The following is a 21,832-nucleotide window of genomic DNA, read 5'->3' on the forward strand; positions in this document are numbered from 1 at the left end:
AAAGATCATATTAACATTTAATGAAAAATGTGTCTGGATGACCCCTTTAAATAGACATTTTAGCTTTTACAAATATTTAAAAAAGTATTAAAAAGACACGGCTGCATGTGGAAGAGTGGGTGTTACCATTCAGAAAGACGAGGAAGACACTGGGGTAGGACAGTTCCTCTCCACAGAGCAGATTGACGTCCTCTACCCCCAGGTTAAAAGCCAGCTTAATAATGGGGCCATCCTCCATGTCGGTGGTGATGTGCGTCATCAGAGCAAGATTCTTTACCAGACCACAAGCCTGAGACACAAATATTGAACATATGCATTTAATACCTAGTCACTAGTCTGGGGCATTCATTCACCACTTCACACTCTAGCGTCACACTGGAGTCTATCCCAGGAGGCTTGGACAGTGTGCCAATTCATCTCAGGGCACACAGGCACACTCACACACCCATTCATACACTAAGGGCATTTAGGAATGCAAATTAGCTTAATCTGCATATCTTTGGACTGTGGGAGAAAACCTCCACGCACGCAGACTCAAGGTGGGAATCAAACCCTCAACCCTGGTGGTGTGAGGCCAAAGTGCTAATAACTATACCACTGTGCCTAATCTGAAAAAAAATATTAAAAGTACAGGCTATTAAAATCTGTGTACTCTTTGGGTGAAACAAGCATTTTTACTTTGCCACCTTATTATAATTTATTTATTTAATATTTATTTAGTCATGTCTAATTCCTCCCCATCACTAGGGGGCTCCCACATCAAGGCTACTGCTTCCACTCCTTCGGGAGGGCCAAAGACCATCACGTGTTTCCTCCAAACCACGTGACGTCAGCCGACCCGATTCTTTTCAAACTGCTATCCACTTCTTCCGCTTGCTTGAGCTCACAGACGTCCCTGATTGGCTGTAGAGCCATAATTAATGTGGGAGCACCAAGTACCCCTCATCCCTCCCCTCTGAGAGAGCTTGGCCAATCAGCTCTCTCTAGACCTTACCCGGAATATGAAGGTAAAACAGTAGCAAAACCCGAGAGCTTGCAAATTCGAATGTGAGAACTTGTAAAATGAATATTTGTATTTGTAAGTTGAAATTTGTACTCACAGCTCTGATGTGAAAAGCTGCATCTATCGATTTGCACACCTGTGTTTTAAATTCGAAGTTGCAGATTAACAGGCACAATTGTGTACTACACATTTATCTTTGCGCTTTACTTCAGTTTCGCTGTACAACCACAAGTCAGCGCTCACAACCTCTCAGATCTGGCAGTACAACCTCAAATCCCGGCGCTCTGACTTTTGCTACTCATTTTGCGATATTCCTGTAGCAAAACTGACTTGTGCACTTGTAAACGCGGGGGCGGGGCTGGGGTGGGAATGAAGTCATTTTATTGGTCAATGCCTCACTAATGAACAACGCCAGCCACAATGCAAACATCTGTATGCATATGTATCAGCTATTTTGTTTTTAAACGCTTGGAAATTTTTTTTTATTAACTATCATTAGTTTTACTGGATTTTATATACCAGTAAAAGCACAGCAATGTCGTTTAATTGGTTGGCATAGACGACCCACCACCACCGAAACGGCGCGAGCTGCTCTGTGTAGTCTGTGACGTCATCGCGCACAAAACGTCCCACTTCATTGGCTGGCTCCAACCAATTAAATGTTCATTGGTGAGGCATTGACCAATAAAATGACTTCATTCCCACCCCAGCCTCGCCCCCGCGTTTACAAGTGCACAAGTCAGTTTTGCTACAGGAATATCGCAAAATGAGTAGCAAAAGTCAGAGCGCCGAGATTTGAGGTTGTACTGCCAGATCTGAGAGGTTGTGAGCGCCGACTTGTGGTTGTACAGCGAAACTGAAGTAAAGCGCAAAGATAAATGTGTAGTACACAATTGTGCCTGTTAATCTGCAACTTCGAATTCAAAACACAGGTGTGCAAATCGATAGATGCAGCTTTTCACATCAGAGCTGTGAGTACAAATTTCAACTTACAAATACAAATATTCATTTTACAAGTTCTCACATTCGAATTTGCAAGCTCTCGGGTTTTGCTACTGTTTTACCTTCATACCGGAACAGCATCACCCGGAAATCGAACTCACGACAATTGTGTACAGTACATTTGCAAGTAGAAATGTTAATTAGATTCAAAAGAATGGAGATACACACACACTGATCGCTATATTAGAAACACATTTTGTCTAAATATCTACATTATTGAGCAAAATCAGCCAGTTCTGTAGCGATGACACAATGAAAGAATTAAGTGACTGACCAAGGATTTTCGAGTCCGACATGTGGATTAGTTTTTTTGGAGGCAATACTTGGATGAGTTTATACAAAAAATACAAATAAATGATTTTTATATACATACAGTGCATCTGGAAAGTATTCACAGTGCATCACTATTCCAAAATGAATTAAATATTTTTTTTTTCTCAGAATTCTACACACAACACTCAATAATGACAAAATGAAAAACTTTTACTTGAGATTTTTGCAAATTTTTTAATCAGACGCATCCCGTTTCCCCTGATCATCCTTGAGATGTTTCTGCAGCTTAACTGGAGTCCAACTGTGGTAAATTCAGTTGATTGGACATGATTTGGAAAGGCCTGTCTTTATAAGGTCCCACAGTTGACAATTCATGCCAGAGCACAAACCAAACATGAAGTCAAAGGAAATCAGGCCTATATGGTCGAGTGGCCAGATGGAAGCCACTCCTTAGTAAAAGGCACATGGCAGCCCGTCTGGAGTTTGCCAAAAGACACCTAAAGGACTCTCAGACCATGAGAAACAAAGAGTGACCATCGGGTTCTTGGTCACTTCCTTGACTAAGGCTCTTTTCCCCTGATCGCTCAGTTTAGATGGCTGGCCAGCTCTAGAAAGAGTCCTGGTGGTTTCGAACTTCTTCCACTTACGGGTGATGGAGGCCACTGTGCTCATTGGGACCTTCAAAGCTGCAGAACCTTTCTGTAACCTTCCCCACATTTGTGCCTCGAGACAATTCTGTCTCGGTGGTCTACAGACAATTCCTTTGACTTCATGCTTGGTTTGTGCTCTGACATGAACTGTCAACTGTGGGACCTTATATAGACAGGTGTGTGCCTTTCCAAATCATTTACATTTAGGCATTTGGCAGACACTCTTATCCAGATCGACATATTTATCTCATTACACATCTGAGCAGTTGAGGGTTAAGGGCCTTGCTCAAGGGCCTAACAGTGGCAACTTGGTGATCGTTAGTTGGTGGTGAACCTGGGATCTTCCGAACCGGAGTCCAATGCCTTAACCACTACCCCTGGCCCAAATCAAATCATGTCCAATCAACTGAATTATCAATTATCATTATGTCCAATCAACTGAATTAAGCTGCGGAAACATCAAGGATAATCAGGGGAAACAGGATATGCCTGAGCTCAAGTTTGCAAACGCTGTGAATACTTATGTACATGTGCTTTCTCAATTATTTTTTTTTTTAAATAAAATGTGCAAAAATCTCAAGTAAACTTTTTCATGTTGTTATGATGGGGTGTTGTGTGTAGAATTGTGTGTGAGGGGCATTTATTGACGTAAAAGTCCAATTTGACTGTTTAGACTGAGGTCATGTCCACACATAGCTGGGTAGCTATTTTTTGAAATCTAAGATTTTTATCTGCAGTTTTGGCCTTCCCCTTTCCTGTGTGGACAGGGGAAACAGATTTTGGCTTGTTGTAACGTCACCTTGTGTGCTAGTCTCCTTGATTTGATGTCAGTTTGGTCACCCATGACGACGTTTTGTCTAGGCTTCTGATTGGCCCCCTGTTAATTAGGGATGCTCCTAACAGCAATTAACAGGGTGTTTTGCATTTCCAAAGATATTTAAAAAAATTAATAATAAGTTGTGTGGACAGAATTATTTGAAGTAAAAAAATAAAATAAAATACCCAGATATGCGTGGACATGTCCTGAGGTCATGTTGAGTTCACACTTACATGAAAAAAAAAAAAAATCAAAGCAAAAAACTAATCAGATTGGGCCACTTCAGACTGCAGTGTGAACACAGTGTAAGATACAATGGCAAAAATGTCATCTTTAATAAAAAGATGAAAACATCTCATGATCATTAAGCACTGATCATGATGGCCAAGTGTCAACTGCGGATCCATTACTGTTTTAAGATCTTGTCAATTAAATAAAAAAAGTGTTACTCTTCACTTTCAGTGGACAAGTGGTACTGACCTCTCCTTCAGGAGTGTCCGAGGGACAGAGCATTCCCCACTGCGAGGGCTGCAGAGATCGCGGCCCGCTCACCTTCCTGGTCTTCTCAAACTGAGAGGAAATACGTGTCATCATACCCAAGGCAGAGATGAAGGAGAGACGCGACAGCACCTGCGTCACACCCTGCCTGTCCATCTTAAACCTCTTCAGAGACCAGTTCCCCTAAGGACAACACACACATGCACAGAGACAGAGGTGTGAAATCTAATGCATGCTGCAAAACAGCTTGAAGTTAAAACTGTAAACAATTAACGATATCAAGACATGAGGAGATAAAGGCTGTTATCATGTAAAAAGAGGCATGTATTGCGTGTGTGAATTCATTTATGTGGACATGGAAGAAAAACCAAGCAGTAGTGTTTCTGCAAGCACGCTTCCATATTAACAACTTATTCGTATGATGCAGATATTTTGTTTCACGTGTCTCGAAACGATGAAAGAAAAAACACCATCAAGGCCTGCAGAAAGAGCGACACCATCAGAGCAGCTGCGCTGTTATTTTATTGAGGAGCATTATTTATTATTTATTAACATCGCAAGTAAAATGCCACCACGGTTGATGTTTTAGGACTACAAACTGGAGTTCACCTGCATGATTACAATCTGCCTGATGTAAACAGAACAAAAAAAAAAAAAAACAGCGTGCAGACACTCACTGTAGAGATGGCATTAACCATGCCATTTGTAATCTGGTCCTGCCGCATGTGTTTCACCACGTCGAACTGGGCCGCCCTCTGCTTGGGGATGATCTGGTCGGCGATCTTTTTCAGCTCGGAGTTAAACTTTTTAAAGAGATCCTCAAACAGCAGCGACAGAAGCTGGGAGGAAGGAACAAATGAGCAGACGCATGATTTCAGCATATCAAAGTAAAGCCAAGTGTAGTAAAACACAACTTCGCTGCACGGAGCTGTAGTTTGTTGTTTGTAAGTGTGATCAACCAAGTTGGTGTGCTTTGAGCATTCAAAAGCCTTTTCTATTCATTCATCAATTCCAACAACTCTTCTCTACTTCACGTTTCTTTCTTTGTTGCTCTAATTCCCACTGGCATTTCCAAAAAAAAAAAAAAAAAACCCCAACAACAACCAACTTTATTAACTCCAGCTGGCTTCTTCAATATCTCGTTCTGTGTCATCACCCCTCTGGGCTCCGCAGCATGTAATAACCAGGTGTGCTCGTGTTCAGATAAGGCTGACCTGGCCTTTCGCCCGGGCCTCTCTCATCCTCACTGAGACTCTCCAATAGCAGCTTGCCTTCATTCAGCCATATTAGCATACATCAAAACAAGGAGGCCGCACTGAAATTAATAAAGAAATTAAGCTTCTGCAGCACAGCGGGGCCAATTAGTTGAATGTCAATGAATCATAATTGAGGAGTGAGGAGATTGACAGTGTTGGGAGTGTGTGTGTGTAAGCTGTGTTGAAAGGGCTTGCTTTGCTCACTAGTCTCCCTCTATTTCTAACAAACACACATATGTGCGCGCGCACACACACACACACACACACACACACACACACACACACACACACACACACACACAGTTCACCCCTAGAGAGGGTTGGGTGGGGGGAAATTAAAGGACTTAAGACTGCGGTAATTACATTATCAGAGCCGGGCTTGTGGATTAGCTCAATCGCTCCCGTCAAGGCAGCCATTCATTTGTCATGGCTGTGCTAAATAATAATAAAAGCCAGAAAGGCCTGAGCTCGGCTGGGTTGGGATTTGGGTGCTGCCTCTGCTCTGCTGCATATCTCGCCCGTCAACAAAAGCAGGCGAGCTGGGAAACGGGGAGGGCAAAACACAGAGGAGACAAACAAAGCGTCGGGGCAAATAATAAAGGTATTAATAAAAGACAAGGAGGGCAGACACAAAGAGGAAGATGAAGGATTGGGAGGAAGCCAGGCATGCAGCTCTGAGTTCGGTTTCACACAGAAGCGGCGATGTGTGTAAGGGAGAGACAGAGGAGCCAGAGTCAAAGGCTGAAAATCTGAAAGATCCGGAAAAACACCGTGATCCATAAAAAGGCCCTATTAGGGAACAAGAAGTGAGATGGCACACCGAGTAGAGCAGCTTTCAGACTATCAAGAGTTAGAAGCATTAGCGCTGACAGTATTTTCCCAAAATCTAAAAAAAAAAAAACACAGCACAACCACGATCCTGAATTAAAAGGCTGCCAGTCATTCTTAATTTAAATAGAGGCGATGTGAACAAGCGGCGATCAGGGAGCAAGGGCAGCTTATAGGAGAATCGAACCCACACAAACACACACACAAGCTATTTGTGGAATCTGTAGTCATTGTGTTTCCCCTCACTCAATGCATGTGTCCGCGCATTGGTGCATTTCATCTATCAGCCATACCTGCCCAGCCAGCTCGAGACGCTTGTTTCCATAGTAATCGCGATCGTCCACTTTGTTGTTGCCTTGAGCGAGAATCACCCTGCGCACCATTACGGCCAGGTAGATGCATTTTGCTCTGAAGTTAAACTCCTTCACCTAGGAAACAAACAAACAAAAAAGGCCATTAAATAACATCACATTATACTGCGTAAACAAATGGTTGTTAATCGCAAAATTAAAAAGAACGTAACAATATCATGATCACTGAAAAGTCAGAGAAAAAAGGAGGAAAATAAAAGTAAAAAAATGTGATACAGAAGGAGTTCACATAAAAAGCCCACAACAAAGACACACTCACGGGTACGTGGGTGAGAATGGTGGAAGCGAGCAGCTCTCTGGCTTCCTCCATCTTGGTTTTCTTCGGTCCACCCCACATGCGCTGACGCCGTACTTTGTTTCCAATGTACTTCAGAGCCTGAGATAAACAAACAAACAAAAAAATTAAAACAATTACAGCAGCCGAGGATGCTGTTTCAGCAGGGGCCATATGACCAACACACACACACCACAGTAAAAAGAACATTTCAAATCAGTGAATAAGATGGACTTCAAGGTCCAACAACTCACTAAAGGTGTGTCCGGGAGAGATTGGACACCCAGTCCCTTGTTTGATGCACACACACCTGAGTTCATGGCTGCTTACTTGAACACAAAGGTTAAAGGTCACAGAGAGGGGGATTTTTTTCTAGACCACCCACTCTGACCATCATAGCCACCATCATGGCTGTTTAACTTTAAATAAAGAAAGAATTAAACATGGGGAAAAAAATGTTTGGGAACTTAAGCAAATTGCACAGTTGAAGCTCAAAGCAACATGTTTTTTGTCGCAAGGCACTTAAACCATTTAAAAAACAAAAATAACCTTTTTTTTTCTTGAAAATCTCACATCCACAGTCTATTTCGAAACACTGTTGCTCCTTAAGTATATACATTACGAGTTAAAAATCTTCGACACACGTTCTAATTCCATGAACTTGTTTGATTTTTATTTCTTCCCACATCAAAAAAATAAAATAAATGAAGGCATCTAAAATATGCCATAATCTCCTTTGAACAGTTGATATTAAGAAGTGCCTTCTGATTATACTTTTTAAGTTCTTCATAACGGTTTTAATTTGAGGTGCTGTTTGTTAAATTCTGAGGCTGGTAACTCAAAATGAACTTCTCCTTTGCAGTAAAGGTCAGATTCAGTCTTGCTTTCCTGAGAGCCAGTATCATCTTTGTGCTTAATAAAGATTTTGCAAATGCTCTCGACAATACTGTTCTTGCAAGAACTGTTTCTAAACAGCTGACCTACATGTCTTAAAATAATAATTGACTGCTGTTGTTACTTAATTACTCAATTCCACGTGCGTTATTTCATAGTTTTGAAATCACTATGTAATATTAAAAAATATATATTTATAAAAAAATAATAATAAAAAAAAGCAATACTGAATTAGAAGGTGTGTCCAAACTTGTGACTGGTATTGTATATAGTCAATTTGTAAACTATTTCTAAAAAAAAATTATGTAATTAAAAAAAATAATAATGTGCACTCCATTTACTTTTGTAGTTGTACACCACTTTTTATACTTAATGCACCATTGGGTACAACATTTTATATTTTATGGTGAGAAAAGCCCAAATTTTCTATTATAAACATGAGAACATGACAGGCATCCAGCACTTACTGACAGATGTTGCCTCTAGTGGTCAATCAGCACTAAAACATGTTCCCGCCCCTCCTATTAGAAACCTTTAATGATTTTTGCTCTAATAGGTCTTATCTGGAGTCTGCCTGGGACAATTGTAGCATGCACGTAAAGCTCATTAGAGTCCTGATGCGACACACAGAATAGCACCGGTGCACAAACAGGCGTGTGGGCATGCTCAGACGCAGGTTGCTAGGATGCTGATATGCTTCTTACCAACCTATTGTTAAGGGCTTTGTGAAAGACGTCTGCCTGAGCAAAATGGGTTTCGGTACTCGATAATGTACATCAGACCCATTTAGTGTTGTTTCCCCAATGGACAACGTAAGCTGTGACAAACAGATAGTGATTTAATATTGTGAAATACTGCAATCAAAACAAGTGAATTAATTAATGCCAAGTTATATTAAATATGGTGCATGGTTATTCAATTAGTCGGAATTCTAAATTTACACCAGATGTGAGAAACGTAAGCAGCACATCTGTGTATATAATCTGATTGTGTGATGTGAAGCTGTAGAGCAAAGCGTTTTCTAAACACACCGACACATGAAAATCAAATATGCTGCTAATTCACTAACCGGGTGTCTTCAAGTGAACAGAGATATAAACACAGTCGGTCCAAATTTGTTCATGTTATATTAACAGCTGTGCCTTCGCATATGAACCTGAGCCCGGCTGAGTCGACCGCCTGAGTGCGAGTGGGTTCTTTTGGTCAGAAGAGAACAGCAATCCTTCTCAGGTGGAGACTAAAACCGGAGCCCAATTTTTTTTAAGTCTACTTTTTTTTGTGCAAACCAAAGCACATTATCTGGTCCTGAATTTCTTTAGGAAGAATTATTCCAATGTACAGGTAGTGTGTATGCAGTGGAAGAAGTGTGGACTGGATGAAAAGTCCACTACTAACACCATGGAGACATGTTGCTTTAAGTGGAACACTGGGTAAACTTAGCCAATTTACTTTATAGGTGTGTGTCCAGTCTGGTACAACTCACTGTATTTTAGAACACAGACTTAAGGATCAAATCCTTCTTCTTTTCAGCGGAAGTAAAACCTTTGGTGAAATTATGATATTTCTCTTTAACACGTGTCTCTGGTGCTATAGTACGAGTTGCTGTTGTGTACCTGTGTCTGGGTGAAAATCTGTGCCTTCTGGCACTCCTCCAAACTGGGGGCGAAAGCAGCCATGACATGCTCCTCTGTACCAATCATCTGCACGATCTCCTGATCGCTCTCCACGCCCATGGCCTGAAAACACACAGGTAAGCGCAGCAGTGGGTAAAATGAGCGTATGCAAGTAATACCTGTAACTTAAACATGCTAAGCAAATATGATCACATCACATCAAATCACATCACAAACATCTGTAATTGAAACAAGAGCGATATTTCAAAAGGTGTGGAGTAAAGGTCAGGCCTCTCTGACATTTACTTATGCTAATACACTACTGTGGGAACAGGACTGGGCTTACACACACTGTGTTCAGGTCTCTATCGTTTACCAAAGTCACTGAGGAGCAAAAAAAAAAAGCCTTTAGGAATTTACTCGGGATGCACAAGTGCAGTGCAAATATGCTTAACAGCTCTTTAAACGGTGCAATTCTGCAGTTGTTTGTGTGTTTTGAGGTAACCTGCAGCAAAGAGATTTCTGTACAGCACTGCGAGAGGCACTTGGATACAAGAATAATATACATGTCTGCTTCACCAGATCAAGAAAATATGATCATATAACCCCAATACCATCATCCCTGCACTGGCTGCCTGTTCAGTTTAGATTTAATTACAAACTAGCATTACTTACGTATAAGGCTCTAAATGGTTTAGCTCCTACATATCTAGCCAGTCTTCTGATACGCTACAATCCACCACGCTCCTTAAGATCACAAAACTCTGGACGTCTGGTAGTTCCCAGAATATCAAAATCTACAAAAGCAGGTAGTGTTTTCATATTTAGCTCCTATGCTTCGGAATAGCCTTCCAGACAGTGTTCAGGGCTCAGACACCGTATACCAGTTTAAAAGTAGACTAAAGATGCATCTCTGATCTGGCATACGCATAATTTATCCCATAATCTCGTACTCCTGTACATCTAAAGGCAGACTCCTATCTAGTGCTGTTAATATCCTGATTTATGCCATTTTCTTTCCACCTGTTCTTTATTTTTCTACCCATCCCGAGGCAACTGGAGAGTTCCAATAGACAAGGCACAACCTTGCAAGGATCTGGGTTGTGCTTTATGATGGTTTGGATCTACACATGCAGTTCCTGAGCTCCCAGTAATTCAGACCCTATCTGCCCTCTGCACCTGCTGACTCATCCCTGTGCTGAACTGGCCTCCATTATAACTTGGACAACTTCTGTTATGTTGAACTTCCAACAGCCCAACACACACACGGGTTGTTATATAATTTTTGTTATCAGTTAATCACCCAAATGAAGATGGGTTCCCTGTTGAGTCCGGTTCCTCTCAAGGTTTCCTTCAATTGCCATCTCAAAGGATTTTTCCTTACCACCGTCACCGATACCCTTGGCTTGCTCATCTCATTATTATCTAAACACATTTTTTCTCACTCATACACACTTCCTCAAATTTTTTTATTTTGTGAAGTTGCTTTAACACAATGACCATTGTTAAAAGTGCTATATAAAACTAAATTGAACTTTAGCCTCCTGCACATTACTATAAAGTCTTAATAATGATAATTTGCTAGCACAATAATAAAGCAGATTTTTCATATTTCACCACCAACAAGCAGCTCCTGACTAGGTAGCTGGTGGTATTATTGTGCCATCTCCTACATTCTTAAATGCAAGAAAAAAGTTTAATAAAAACCATAATGTTTCTGTTTCTGTAATGTAGAATTAAATCATTTACTCTAATTGTAAATGGGAAAGAAACATTAAGAAAAAAAAAATCTCCTACTACCAACACAGTTTCTCTTTTTAATTTTTTTTTTTCATGAAAATAGGCAGAATTATTTCAACCACTGGCCTTCTTTAATCTGCTGGTCTTATACACACATTCATTTACTAGAAGGACTGACCCCTATTCACATTTTACATTAATATAGCAGGTATTCCTATAGTGTGTTACACACACACACAAAAAAAAAAAAACTAACAAGTTTCTTGCCATTATTCTGCAAGGAAAAAAATTTATTTTTTATGACTAAAAGACTAACAACTAAAAAAGTTCCAGACAATTCATGTTCATTTTCCTAATAAAAGGTTAACAGCATCAGGCATCTAGGGTGAGAAAGCTGGGTTTGTGCTAAAAATGACATTTGTCCCAAATACATACCTAAATTTAGGGCTGGGCAAATAATAGGAAATTAATCAAAACCAAAAATTCAGGATCTCTAATCAATGTGATCTTGCTCACGTCAGTTATTATTACCTAATTATGTTAACATTTTTCCACTGTGTGTTAACATACAGTGGTGGTTAAAACGTACTAGTATCTTACACGCACACACACACTTTATGAACATCAGTCAGCCTATTGTGCATGTCTTTGGACTGTGGGAGGAGACCGGAATACCCGGAGAAAACCCATCAAGCACAGGGAAGAACATGCACACAGACCCAAGGTGTGATTTGAACTAGGATCCTGGATGTGCAAGATCGACAGTGCGAACCACCACACTAGCCAAGCCGCCGGTCAGCAAATTATATAAATATATCAATAAATTTTTACGCAAAAAAGTTTTCCAAATCATAATCGAGGTGAAATAATTAACCGTAATGAATTTGATGTCATGTCGGCCAGCACTATCTAAATCCCTATGTTTTTCGGGGTCTATAAATAAGTGCATTTAAATTTCTCCAATTTAGATTTTTAATGCTCCTCCACTATTTAGGACTACGGTAAATAAAATATATCTTCAGCACTGTCCAATAAGACAACTCAATTATAAACGCCACTTCATCATCATCACCCAGAACAACTGGATTTCTTTTTTTGTTAGTTATACTGCGCCATCTGCTGGTTTCACAAAACACCAACTTTCCGGATGTCTCTCATAATACACTGTCCAGTCACAAACAAGCATTATTTACAGACTGCTCATTTCCAGCAACAGACTGGGTACATCTATTAATTTTAAAATAATGCGCTCTCTTACTTTGAAGATGATGCCGATGGGTGCGTCCTCAGAAAGCGTGTTGTGTTTCAAGTAAAATCGTCCCTGCTTCACAATCATGTTGGTTCTACTCTTCTTCTCGTGGGTGGAGCTATAGTCAAAGGAAAAGGACGAAAGTCATTCAAATAAGATTGGAAAAAAATTGTGTTAATCACAAACAGAACGGTGGAAAACATGGTCACATGATGCAGTACCTGGTCACAGAGGCTCCCACCGCACCCTTGCGGTCCTGCTCCACAATGATGCGGTTCTTGGACAGCTGCTCCTGGATGAGAATGACTTTCTCCTGACCTTTCACAATGAAATATCCACCTGTGCACAGAAATAGAAACTTATGAAAAAGGACTCCAAGAAAAAAGTAAAAAACTTTACTTCCTTTAATTAAAAATGGATTTAAATCTGGGTGTATTAGAGAACCGACCTGGATCTAAAGGACACTCGTTCAGTTTAGAGAACTCCATTGGGGTCTTGCCCGTCAGCACACAGTTGGAACTACGCAACATAATTGGCATTCTGAAAAAGAAAAAAGCAACACTTCTTAATGAGTGTCTTGAAGTCTCGATTCTGATTGGTCGGCAGCTGCTAAATAACTTTTTCCTAACAGAACTCTGCCTGTAACCAGCTCGGACTGTAATTCTGGCTGTAAGGCACATCACAGCTCATATTATTGAGCCAGGTCGAATGGGTAATCTTTTGTATAGTAACTATTTGTGTGGAAGGGCTACGTATGAACAGATTTAAGGCATGTTAAAAACATGATCTGTTTTTGCAGGACAATGCCCAATATCATGCTGCCCAATGCACCACTAGCACAAGCTATTTCCACATGTTTGGACCATTAAAGGAGTTACTCGGTGGCCAGGATTTCAGACATGAAGAAGGCAGCATGTTTAAGACACTGTACTTTTAAATGCTCATAACTGTTTTCTTTTTTTTCTGCACAACCCAAAGTCTGAACCCCCCTGGCAGTTTAAAATCCTGACTTTGGGTTGGACATACTATGAATGCTGAATAGATCCGAGTACCTTCCTATAGGTAAAGCATTACGGATGATCCTCTGACTGCCTCTGGTGTACTCGATGTCCACTGTAATAGGGGCGGAATACGTCATGTCTCTCAGTCGACACTAGATGACAAAGAGAAATAAGCCTTAAAATCATTATTCCTGGTGATCAGCCCTAGGTTCGAGTAACTACAAATAAAAGTTACTGTACATTTTTTCACAAATTAACCATCAATATTGAGTGCAAACTTGCACACTTTAAGGATGAAGTGAAGAAATCATGATAAGTTTTATATATATATATATATATATATATATCCTTTTTTTATGTTATTGTATAGGCGGAAGAAGAAGAAAAAATCAAGTCAAATATTTAAAATTCTCCTTATACTGTCTAAACAGCTGGGGTCATGTCACATCGCATCACAAATACAACTACACCTCTGGGGTTTAAACAGGCTGATTAGATTGTTCCCCTATTGTGACCTCAAATAAAAAGATACTCCTGCCCCACTTTTAATTTAAAAGAATCAATATGATATTAAGAGACTAGCAAGAGATTACAGTGAAATTTATCCATTCATTACCTCATGTGGAGACACTGGTCTGGTGACATTAAAGCTCTCCTCGACATCGGGCATCCCGACATAAATATTGAGGTATCTATTGAGGAAACATAACAGTATAAGTAAAGAAAATAAACCTGAATACATCATTAGCAATATAGAAACTGCAGCCTTACTTTAGATACCACATGGGATCTGCATCACTTGTTATCTTCTCATTTGCTTTCATGATCTTTTTTATCTGAACGAATAGGCCACAGATGATGAGACAGCTCTGTACATTAAAAAATACTGACACAAACTTTTTGATATAAACAAGATGCATATAAATGCACTTACTTCCACGTTGATGAAGTAGTTAAAAGAGTCGATGTGCTGCTTTACCAAGCCTTTAATCTGTATATGAATAAAAAATGAAAGTCTCCAACAAGGAACAGCTAATAAAATGGTAGCATTATTGCAGAAACTTCATTTATTTTATTTAATGTCACTAACTGGACATGGTGCTTACCTTTAAAAAAGCTGGAAGCAACTTCCATTTTTCCTTAAATAAAACAGTAAAAACAATATTAGCACACATACAACAAGATATGCAGAAGACCACACAGGCAATAATCTCCATTTCTTTATACCCTATAGACTGCATGTAAACAGGCAGTGAGAGGATTCACCTCAGGTTAGCCACCTGGCTAACGTGTTTAAGCATGCAGCAGTGGAGCTCGTGCTGGCTTTAACGCTCGCTTACCTCCACTGTGTGTACAGGAGCAGCGAGCTGCTGGGGGGACAATCCCCCAAAATCCTCCTCCATCAACTCCATGTTCTTCACTACTGATAAAAACAAACTGCGCTTAACAAATCATATCACAAACTTGATCACTATTCAACCGGAAGTTGAATACACGCGTGAATGGTGCACTGCAGCGAAGAAATGTTACCGGCTAAAACAATAATGCGGTGCAGCGAAAAAATAGGACCGGGTAAAAAAAAGCGACAAAGTCATTAGTTCCACCCACAAAACGAACCTCCTCAAACAGATCAACATTTGATGTGAATTGTCAACTTTTTAGGCAGAACTATAAAAGTACAATAAACGCCCAAGCAGGAAAATTTTTAATATTGAAATAAATAATAGATAATGGTAGGTGGTACGGTGGTGTGTGTGTGTTATATCACACACACACACACACACACACACACCAGAAAATCCTTAAATAAATGTTCACACAGCAAACATAAAACAACAGATTACTGTTTTGATTATGCTGATTATGCCTGATTACTTATTACATGACAGCAAGATACTTTAAAAGGCATTAAATACTTTAATGATACACATTACTATAAGGTTAGTTGATAAAATTCTGACAATGTTGCATAAAGCCTTATGTAAGTGTGGGGAAAAATAAGGGGAAAACAATAATTATAATCTTTGTATAACAGTTTTGTCATTTATGTACATAAAAAAATTAGTAAATTAATAAAAGATTCCAGTGATTATTTTTTGTCTTTATGAATGATGCAGATAAAGTTACAGTATATTCAGCAGAAGCACAAATTGCTTAATCACCTTAACCAAACATCTATTTTGCTGAAATTAAAAACCTTTTCACAGAAAGAACTAAAAATGGCAGATAAAGGCCTTTCAATACATCTGAAGTAAGTTCATTTTTATAATTTTAGGTCACTTCATAGGAATAAGTTACTTTAGTCTATGGTGATATGATTCATCTGCATAGTGGCAGTATCTTTCTACTAATGGATGTGGTAGATGATGACTGGTAGCTTGTGCATAATAACAGTCAGGTTACTGCAAACAGCAGTTGTGCTTCTGCAAAGGGAAAAATATGTACGACTATACGGTGGGTGAAAACTGTGCTGGAATTATTAATTAATAAAGACAACATTTTGATTTGCAATTCATTTATTAAACAAATGGTTTTTAACAGAAAATTTCAGATTAAGTCCAGGTTATGCAATATCTTTTTAAACTACGTGCTCTTCAATTAAAATATATATATATATTTTTTTTGGATTTTTTTAACCAGCTTAAATGCAAGGACAAACTTTTAAAAGTTTAGTTAAATGTCAAATACAAACGCTTTTTTATTGCTTAGACACTTGGTACATGAACTGGTCTTTAAATAATGCCAGCTCATTCTAAAATGTAAAGTTACATCTACTTAATGACTATTTTATAGCTATAAAAAAGGCTGAATGTTAAACACTAGAAGACAAAACAGCCATTAAAACAAAGCTTAGTTGCTCTGTTTGTGCCTGTTGTTGCTGCTCAGGAGCTTGGGGTAGGAAGTGCCGATGGAATATCCGTGTCTGCTGACAACAAGCTCCAGTTGGTACTGGTCCATATTCACCACGGCGGTGCTGGTTTTCTCGTTGGATGACAGGAAGAAGATGGTAAACACGGCCATCTCAAACTCAGGACTGACACCAATGAAAGCACTGCCCACTGGCTTGACCAGACCATGCCAGCTGAACTGCACGTTCAAGACGTGATCGTCTGCATCCGGCTAATGGAAAGAGAACAAGAAGATTTGTTAAAAGTTGTACGTTCTTTATTTTCAGATTAACATTTTTTTATGACAATTTGCTGTGTTATAAGAGGAATAAAACACTTCAGCACATGCTGTTATGGGAAACTAATCAACTTTAAGGTTACAGTAATTCCACTTTGCATTATTTGTTTTTTACTATATTAATGAGTTTAATAATAATATTCTAAATAACTGCTGTTTTAGTTCCCTTAACAATAAATTAGAAAATAAAAAAAATTAACCTTTTTCTGTGTGTGCTGCAGCAAGTTTACCCTTTATAATACTAATTAATGTTTGAAGTCAGGTTCAACAATAAACAATTATTTCAGTCTTATTTCCAATTTGGTGTTATTTTGCTGACTTTTTTTGTACTTAATGAAACATTCATATTTTTTTGCACAAATTAACGTTGAACATTTTTGTTTTAATAAAATCTACATTTACTCTAAATATGTGTAACTGGTCGCCAATATCTTTCAATGTACGGTGTACAGTAAATGTGATGGACAAACCAGATCATTTCTTGTTGCTTTGTAGCCCTTATAATCAAGATGGTTCTGCTTTTCCTGGAGGTAAAACTGGACCCAGTTGTGGAGACCCATAATATCACTGCCAGATTTTGTTTCACCAACAAAGACATGTTCAAATCCACTGGAGTCCTCTCTGGTCAGGTGAATACAAAAAAAAAATACTTAAATACAATGATACATCTTACTCCCAACTCATTCTCTATATAGCTTATTCTGTAAAGGGCCGTCAGAGGTATGAAGCCTATCCCTGGGAACTTCCATCTCTATTCATCACAAGCATGCACAATTTGGAAATGCCAGATAGATTAATCTGCATGTCTTTGGATTGTGGAAGGAAACTGGAATATCTGGAGGAAACCCACCAGGGACAACATGCAACCTCCACATAAACAGACCTGGGATGGGAATTGAACCCCTGACCCAGGAGACATGAGGCCACATTGCTAACCACTGTGTTGCCGCTGTAAATAAATACATCTCCATCCATCAATGTAGGAACCTCTATAGTCCAATTAGAGGGGATTACCATTGTATTTATTCCCATTTTATGACTGTGGTGGGACCTTCAGTCAACATTCACAAATTTTCACACACTACAGGCAATTTGGAAAGGCCAATTAGCCGCCAAATCTGCATGTCTATGCAGGAGGAAAGCGGAGTACCCAGAGGAATGCCACCAAGCAGAATATAGGCAGAAAACATGCAAACTCTATGCCCACAGGCCCCGATGAGGTCATTGAATCTGGACCCTGGAGGTGCAAGGCGAACATTACACCACCGTGCCGCCAAATAAATACATAAATACATAAAAAAGAAAGAAAGGAAAAAACTAAATGCATCCTATTACTAGATGTGCAAGTCACAAATTCACTTGTACCCCACTGGACTTGTTAGATATGGGTCTATATTTCAACATAAATGCTTACAGACAATATAAAGAGAGAGACTCACCCTCCTTTTCTCTCTCTGTGGTAAAGTCGGAACCACATGTTATAAAGCTGAGTCTTAAACAGTCTCAGTTCCGAGTTCGATTTTCCCTTTTTTACCAAATACTGGTGAGCTTTCTGCAAATGAATTGGGCAGATGTCAGGGTTGTGCACTTCACAGTACATTAGCCATTACATGTTGAATTGTACATTATATTATATGACTGTTAACAACATGACATGCCCTTTAATTTTCTCTGTTTAAAGGACTTAAATCCCAGTGACGGGGAAACTGACAATAATAACAACAAACAAAAAAACTCATATCACAGTAAATCAAGTCATAGTATGAAGAGCCGCACCAGGAGATGTTTTAACTGATTATAAGAGCCCTGACGCAGGGCTTGAGAGGAGGTCAGTGAAATAGGAGTTTGTGACAGAGCTTATGACAGGCACGGGAAGACATTTCCGTTTGGAGATGGCGTGGGATTATTAATTAAGAAACTTAAAATGAAATAGAAGGAAACTGAAAACACAAAATAAACAGAGGTTCGCCAGCTACGCGAGAACGGACGGGATTCTGAAAACTGAAACAAAAACTTATATCCTCTTGGGGCCTATGATCTTACCAAAGGATTTATTGGAGAGAGAAAAAGTTTCTTAATTTGTGCTTTACACCCCTATATCTTTTATTTCTTTATTTCTTTATTTATTTGTTTGTTTGTTTGTTTGTGGTCCTGATACCTTTACCTTTGTGCTACCTAAATAATGACACGAAGTGGCCGAGGTATCGGGACCCTTATGTAAACACCCCGCCAGGTGCGGCTCGTTCAGGCTGATTGCCTGACAGCGGGGTTGCCTGGCAACCGCGTGTATAAATGGCCGAGCCTTTGCCGGTTCAGAACGTGTGGTAGCAGCCTGGCGATCTGCCACTTCTGAACAGATTATACTTCTGCCCCGCACGCGACCCGCGTCGTTACAAACATACGTCGTTACATGAACCTCAATATAGAAAACCTGTGCCATTATTTATTTAACAAAAATTAAGTCAAAGAAAAAAATAAAATAACTTGCAGAGAATGCTAAATACCCTCTTACTGCTTCCACTGGATTTAAGAGGGTAAGTTGCATCCAGGTGCTGATAATAATCAGCCCTTGATTAATTAATCATTATCAGGTGTGCAGATGGTTTGCTGGTTTGGAGCATTCAGGTATGTGTTAACACAATGCCAAGAGGGAAAAACATAGGCAAAGGTCTTAGAGAAGCAATTGTTGCTGCATATAAATCTAGGAAGGATTATAAAATCATTTCCAAACAATTTGGAGCTTTTACAAACAATTTCACCCCAAAGTCAGACTGTGCAATGGCTAAAGAAGCCCCAAGACCTATATTCTGGACCCTACGGAGTTCATTGAGCATGTTAATTGCTAAAGTTCATGATAGCACAACTAGAAGAAGACTAAACAAGTACAGTTTGCCAGGAGAAAGCCTCCTTTGTCTAAAAAGAATATTGAAGCACGAGTGAGGTTCGTAAAACTACATCTGAACAAATCATGTCCTATGGACAGATGGAACCAAAATAAAGTTGTTTAACCTTAAAGCTCAGTGCCATGCTTTGAAAAAAAAAAAAAAAAAGAATCTCTGCAGAAATACCTTATGCTCACTGTCAAGCATGTGGTGGAGGAGTGATGATTTAGGCTTATTTTGCAACCACACAACCTGGGCACCTTGGAGTGAATGAGCGATGAACTCCTCTGTAAACCTAGTTAACTATACTAGGAAACTAGTATAGTACTATTAAACTATAAAAGTATTCTAGAGGCAAATGTGAGGCCATCTGTCCGACAGATAAAGCTTGGTCGAAATTGGGTTATGCAACAGAACAATGAACCAAAGCACACAAGTGAATCTACATGAGAATGGCTAAGAAGTAAATTAATCAAGATTTTGGAATGGCCTATTGCTCTTAACAGAACTGTTCATAAGTAAACACCCGAAAATCTCTATGAAGTAAAGTAATGTAAAGAAGAATGGGCCCACATGATTATTTTGGCGATTATTTATGTGACTGTAAATGTATATTGGAAAAAAAAAGATTTGGCTCTCCATATTATCATATTAACATACACTGTTTATAATGGAGAAACATCTGACAAAACATACACGCTAAACTACATGTGTAGTTTTATTGTTATGGTGTACAAAAAATTGCAATTGACTGATGAATTTTTTAACAATTAGAACAATTATACACATTGCACAGTGGTGCTTATACCTTCATTACAGCTGTCTCTAGGATGGCATCCAGAAAAGCATTATTCTCAGCTATCTCATCAGTAGTCACCTTCTCAGCTACACCAGTGGACCTTTCATAGTTATCCAGCAGCTTCATGAACCCTAGAAGAAAGTAAGTCTTACAGTATGTTGACCAAACAATTAATGAAATTAATGCTTTTCGAACAAATAATTTGATCTGAAGACATCTGATTATGTGATTATAGCATAATTTATAGCATTGTATCATGATTTTAGAACAGAAATGAAAAAAAAAAAAAAACTCTCATTGCATTTATGTTTCTATTCCGGTGCAGTTGCTGCAGTAAGTAAATCCTTCACACTGCATTAAGGGTTTTTGGAGCCAAGCATGTAAAATGGAAGCTTTACAGTTGGACAAAGATTCCTGGCACGCCCTGTGAGAAAGGCATGTCCAGATCCGTTCCTGGGAAAATGTAAGCTTTTGTGCAACCTAAGCAGATTTTTACACCATGCATTTTAGGAAGTAGAACATTTTTGAGAAACACAGCTGACAAATTCCAAACCTATTCCAAATTGGCTTTTCTCTTACTTGCATATGTAGTGATGGATTTCAGTTTGTCCTCGTTCACATGGGAGAAGAGAGGAGATGAAGCATAATCGACTGCAACTTTGCTTCCTTTAGGTATGAACCCGGCTCGACCCTTTATTGTTTGTTTAAAAAAAAAAAAGCATGTAGACAATGACTGAAGGTTTATAATACTATAAAATTCATAGAAAATAGACTTTTATATATTATTTCTTAGGGCACTATAAAACAGCAATAAAATAAGAGAAATCTCTGACAGTGAAGAAAATGCTTATCTCTAATGTCTCATCTCTGTCATCATTTTTCATATATTTAAAAAAAAAACAACAACAAACAAATATGACACCATACCTGCAGTGAGATCTTGTAGTCTGTCCCTGGATTTAAGCGATTGTTGTCCAACTTCCAGAGCTCACCGATTATGTTAGACAGCTCCTCGTTTACAGTTTTCCTGTGGAATTTAAAAGAATTTCAGCAACGTGTTTATTAAAATTTTATATACTATGTGAAACAAGTATTTAGAGAAAAAGATAATCTTACGCTGCTTCATTAAAATGTCCAAAGATGGCCAAGACCACAAGACATCCCTGTAGTTGCCTGAAAGTGGATGCAAATAAATAGACACATACAGTATAATGTATGAGCAACACTATTAAACTTCTTTGCTGTCTATTCGAGATACAGTCCTGCTCCAGTGCCTATGAAAGAATTCCAAGCACATAGCTTATACAGTAGTGTATCAACATAAATCAGTTATAGACAAGAATGATGAACAGAATAAAAAAAGCATACATACTGTATCTTACCGGATAGACATTGCTCTTTGTTTCCCTGTGCAGCAGAAATGAAGTTACAGTTTCTCTTCCTCGGCTGAAACACAGACTGCTGCTCACAATCTAAACACCCACAGCACTTACTTA

At 39.0% G+C, this 21,832-nt stretch overlaps 2 protein-coding genes across 2 annotated transcripts in view; both read right to left on the reverse strand.

Annotated features, from left to right (window-relative positions):
- polr3b (polymerase (RNA) III (DNA directed) polypeptide B) overlaps positions 1–14,971 on the reverse strand; it is a 30,500-nt gene extending 15,529 nt beyond the window's left edge. The window contains exons 1-15 of the mRNA XM_053500390.1: positions 14,810–14,971; positions 14,576–14,608; positions 14,404–14,460; positions 14,241–14,305; positions 14,086–14,161; positions 13,521–13,621; positions 12,917–13,008; positions 12,690–12,807; positions 12,478–12,586; positions 9,480–9,602; positions 6,958–7,074; positions 6,621–6,755; positions 4,921–5,082; positions 4,226–4,426; positions 127–289 (exon numbers count right to left, since the gene is read on the reverse strand). Coding sequence (XP_053356365.1) covers positions 127–289; positions 4,226–4,426; positions 4,921–5,082; positions 6,621–6,755; positions 6,958–7,074; positions 9,480–9,602; positions 12,478–12,586; positions 12,690–12,807; positions 12,917–13,008; positions 13,521–13,621; positions 14,086–14,161; positions 14,241–14,305; positions 14,404–14,460; positions 14,576–14,608; positions 14,810–14,881 — 1,624 coding nt within the window. The 5' untranslated portion in view covers positions 14,882–14,971. The remainder of the gene's footprint in view (positions 1–126; positions 290–4,225; positions 4,427–4,920; positions 5,083–6,620; positions 6,756–6,957; positions 7,075–9,479; positions 9,603–12,477; positions 12,587–12,689; positions 12,808–12,916; positions 13,009–13,520; positions 13,622–14,085; positions 14,162–14,240; positions 14,306–14,403; positions 14,461–14,575; positions 14,609–14,809) is intronic.
- Positions 14,972–15,967: 996 nt separating this feature from the next.
- Positions 15,968–21,832, reverse strand: endouc (endonuclease, polyU-specific C). Its single transcript, XM_053500398.1, has 8 exons — positions 21,719–21,832; positions 21,453–21,509; positions 21,264–21,363; positions 20,916–21,027; positions 20,346–20,467; positions 18,095–18,207; positions 17,126–17,276; positions 15,968–16,589 (listed from the first exon to the last, which is right to left on the reverse strand). The coding sequence occupies exons 1-8, from the start codon at positions 21,727–21,729 to the stop codon at positions 16,320–16,322; spliced, it is 936 nt and encodes a 311-aa protein (XP_053356373.1). The 5' UTR covers positions 21,730–21,832; the 3' UTR covers positions 15,968–16,319.

Source organism: Clarias gariepinus, chromosome 7 (assembly GCF_024256425.1).
Source record: "Clarias gariepinus isolate MV-2021 ecotype Netherlands chromosome 7, CGAR_prim_01v2, whole genome shotgun sequence".
NCBI lineage: Eukaryota > Metazoa > Chordata > Actinopteri > Siluriformes > Clariidae > Clarias > Clarias gariepinus.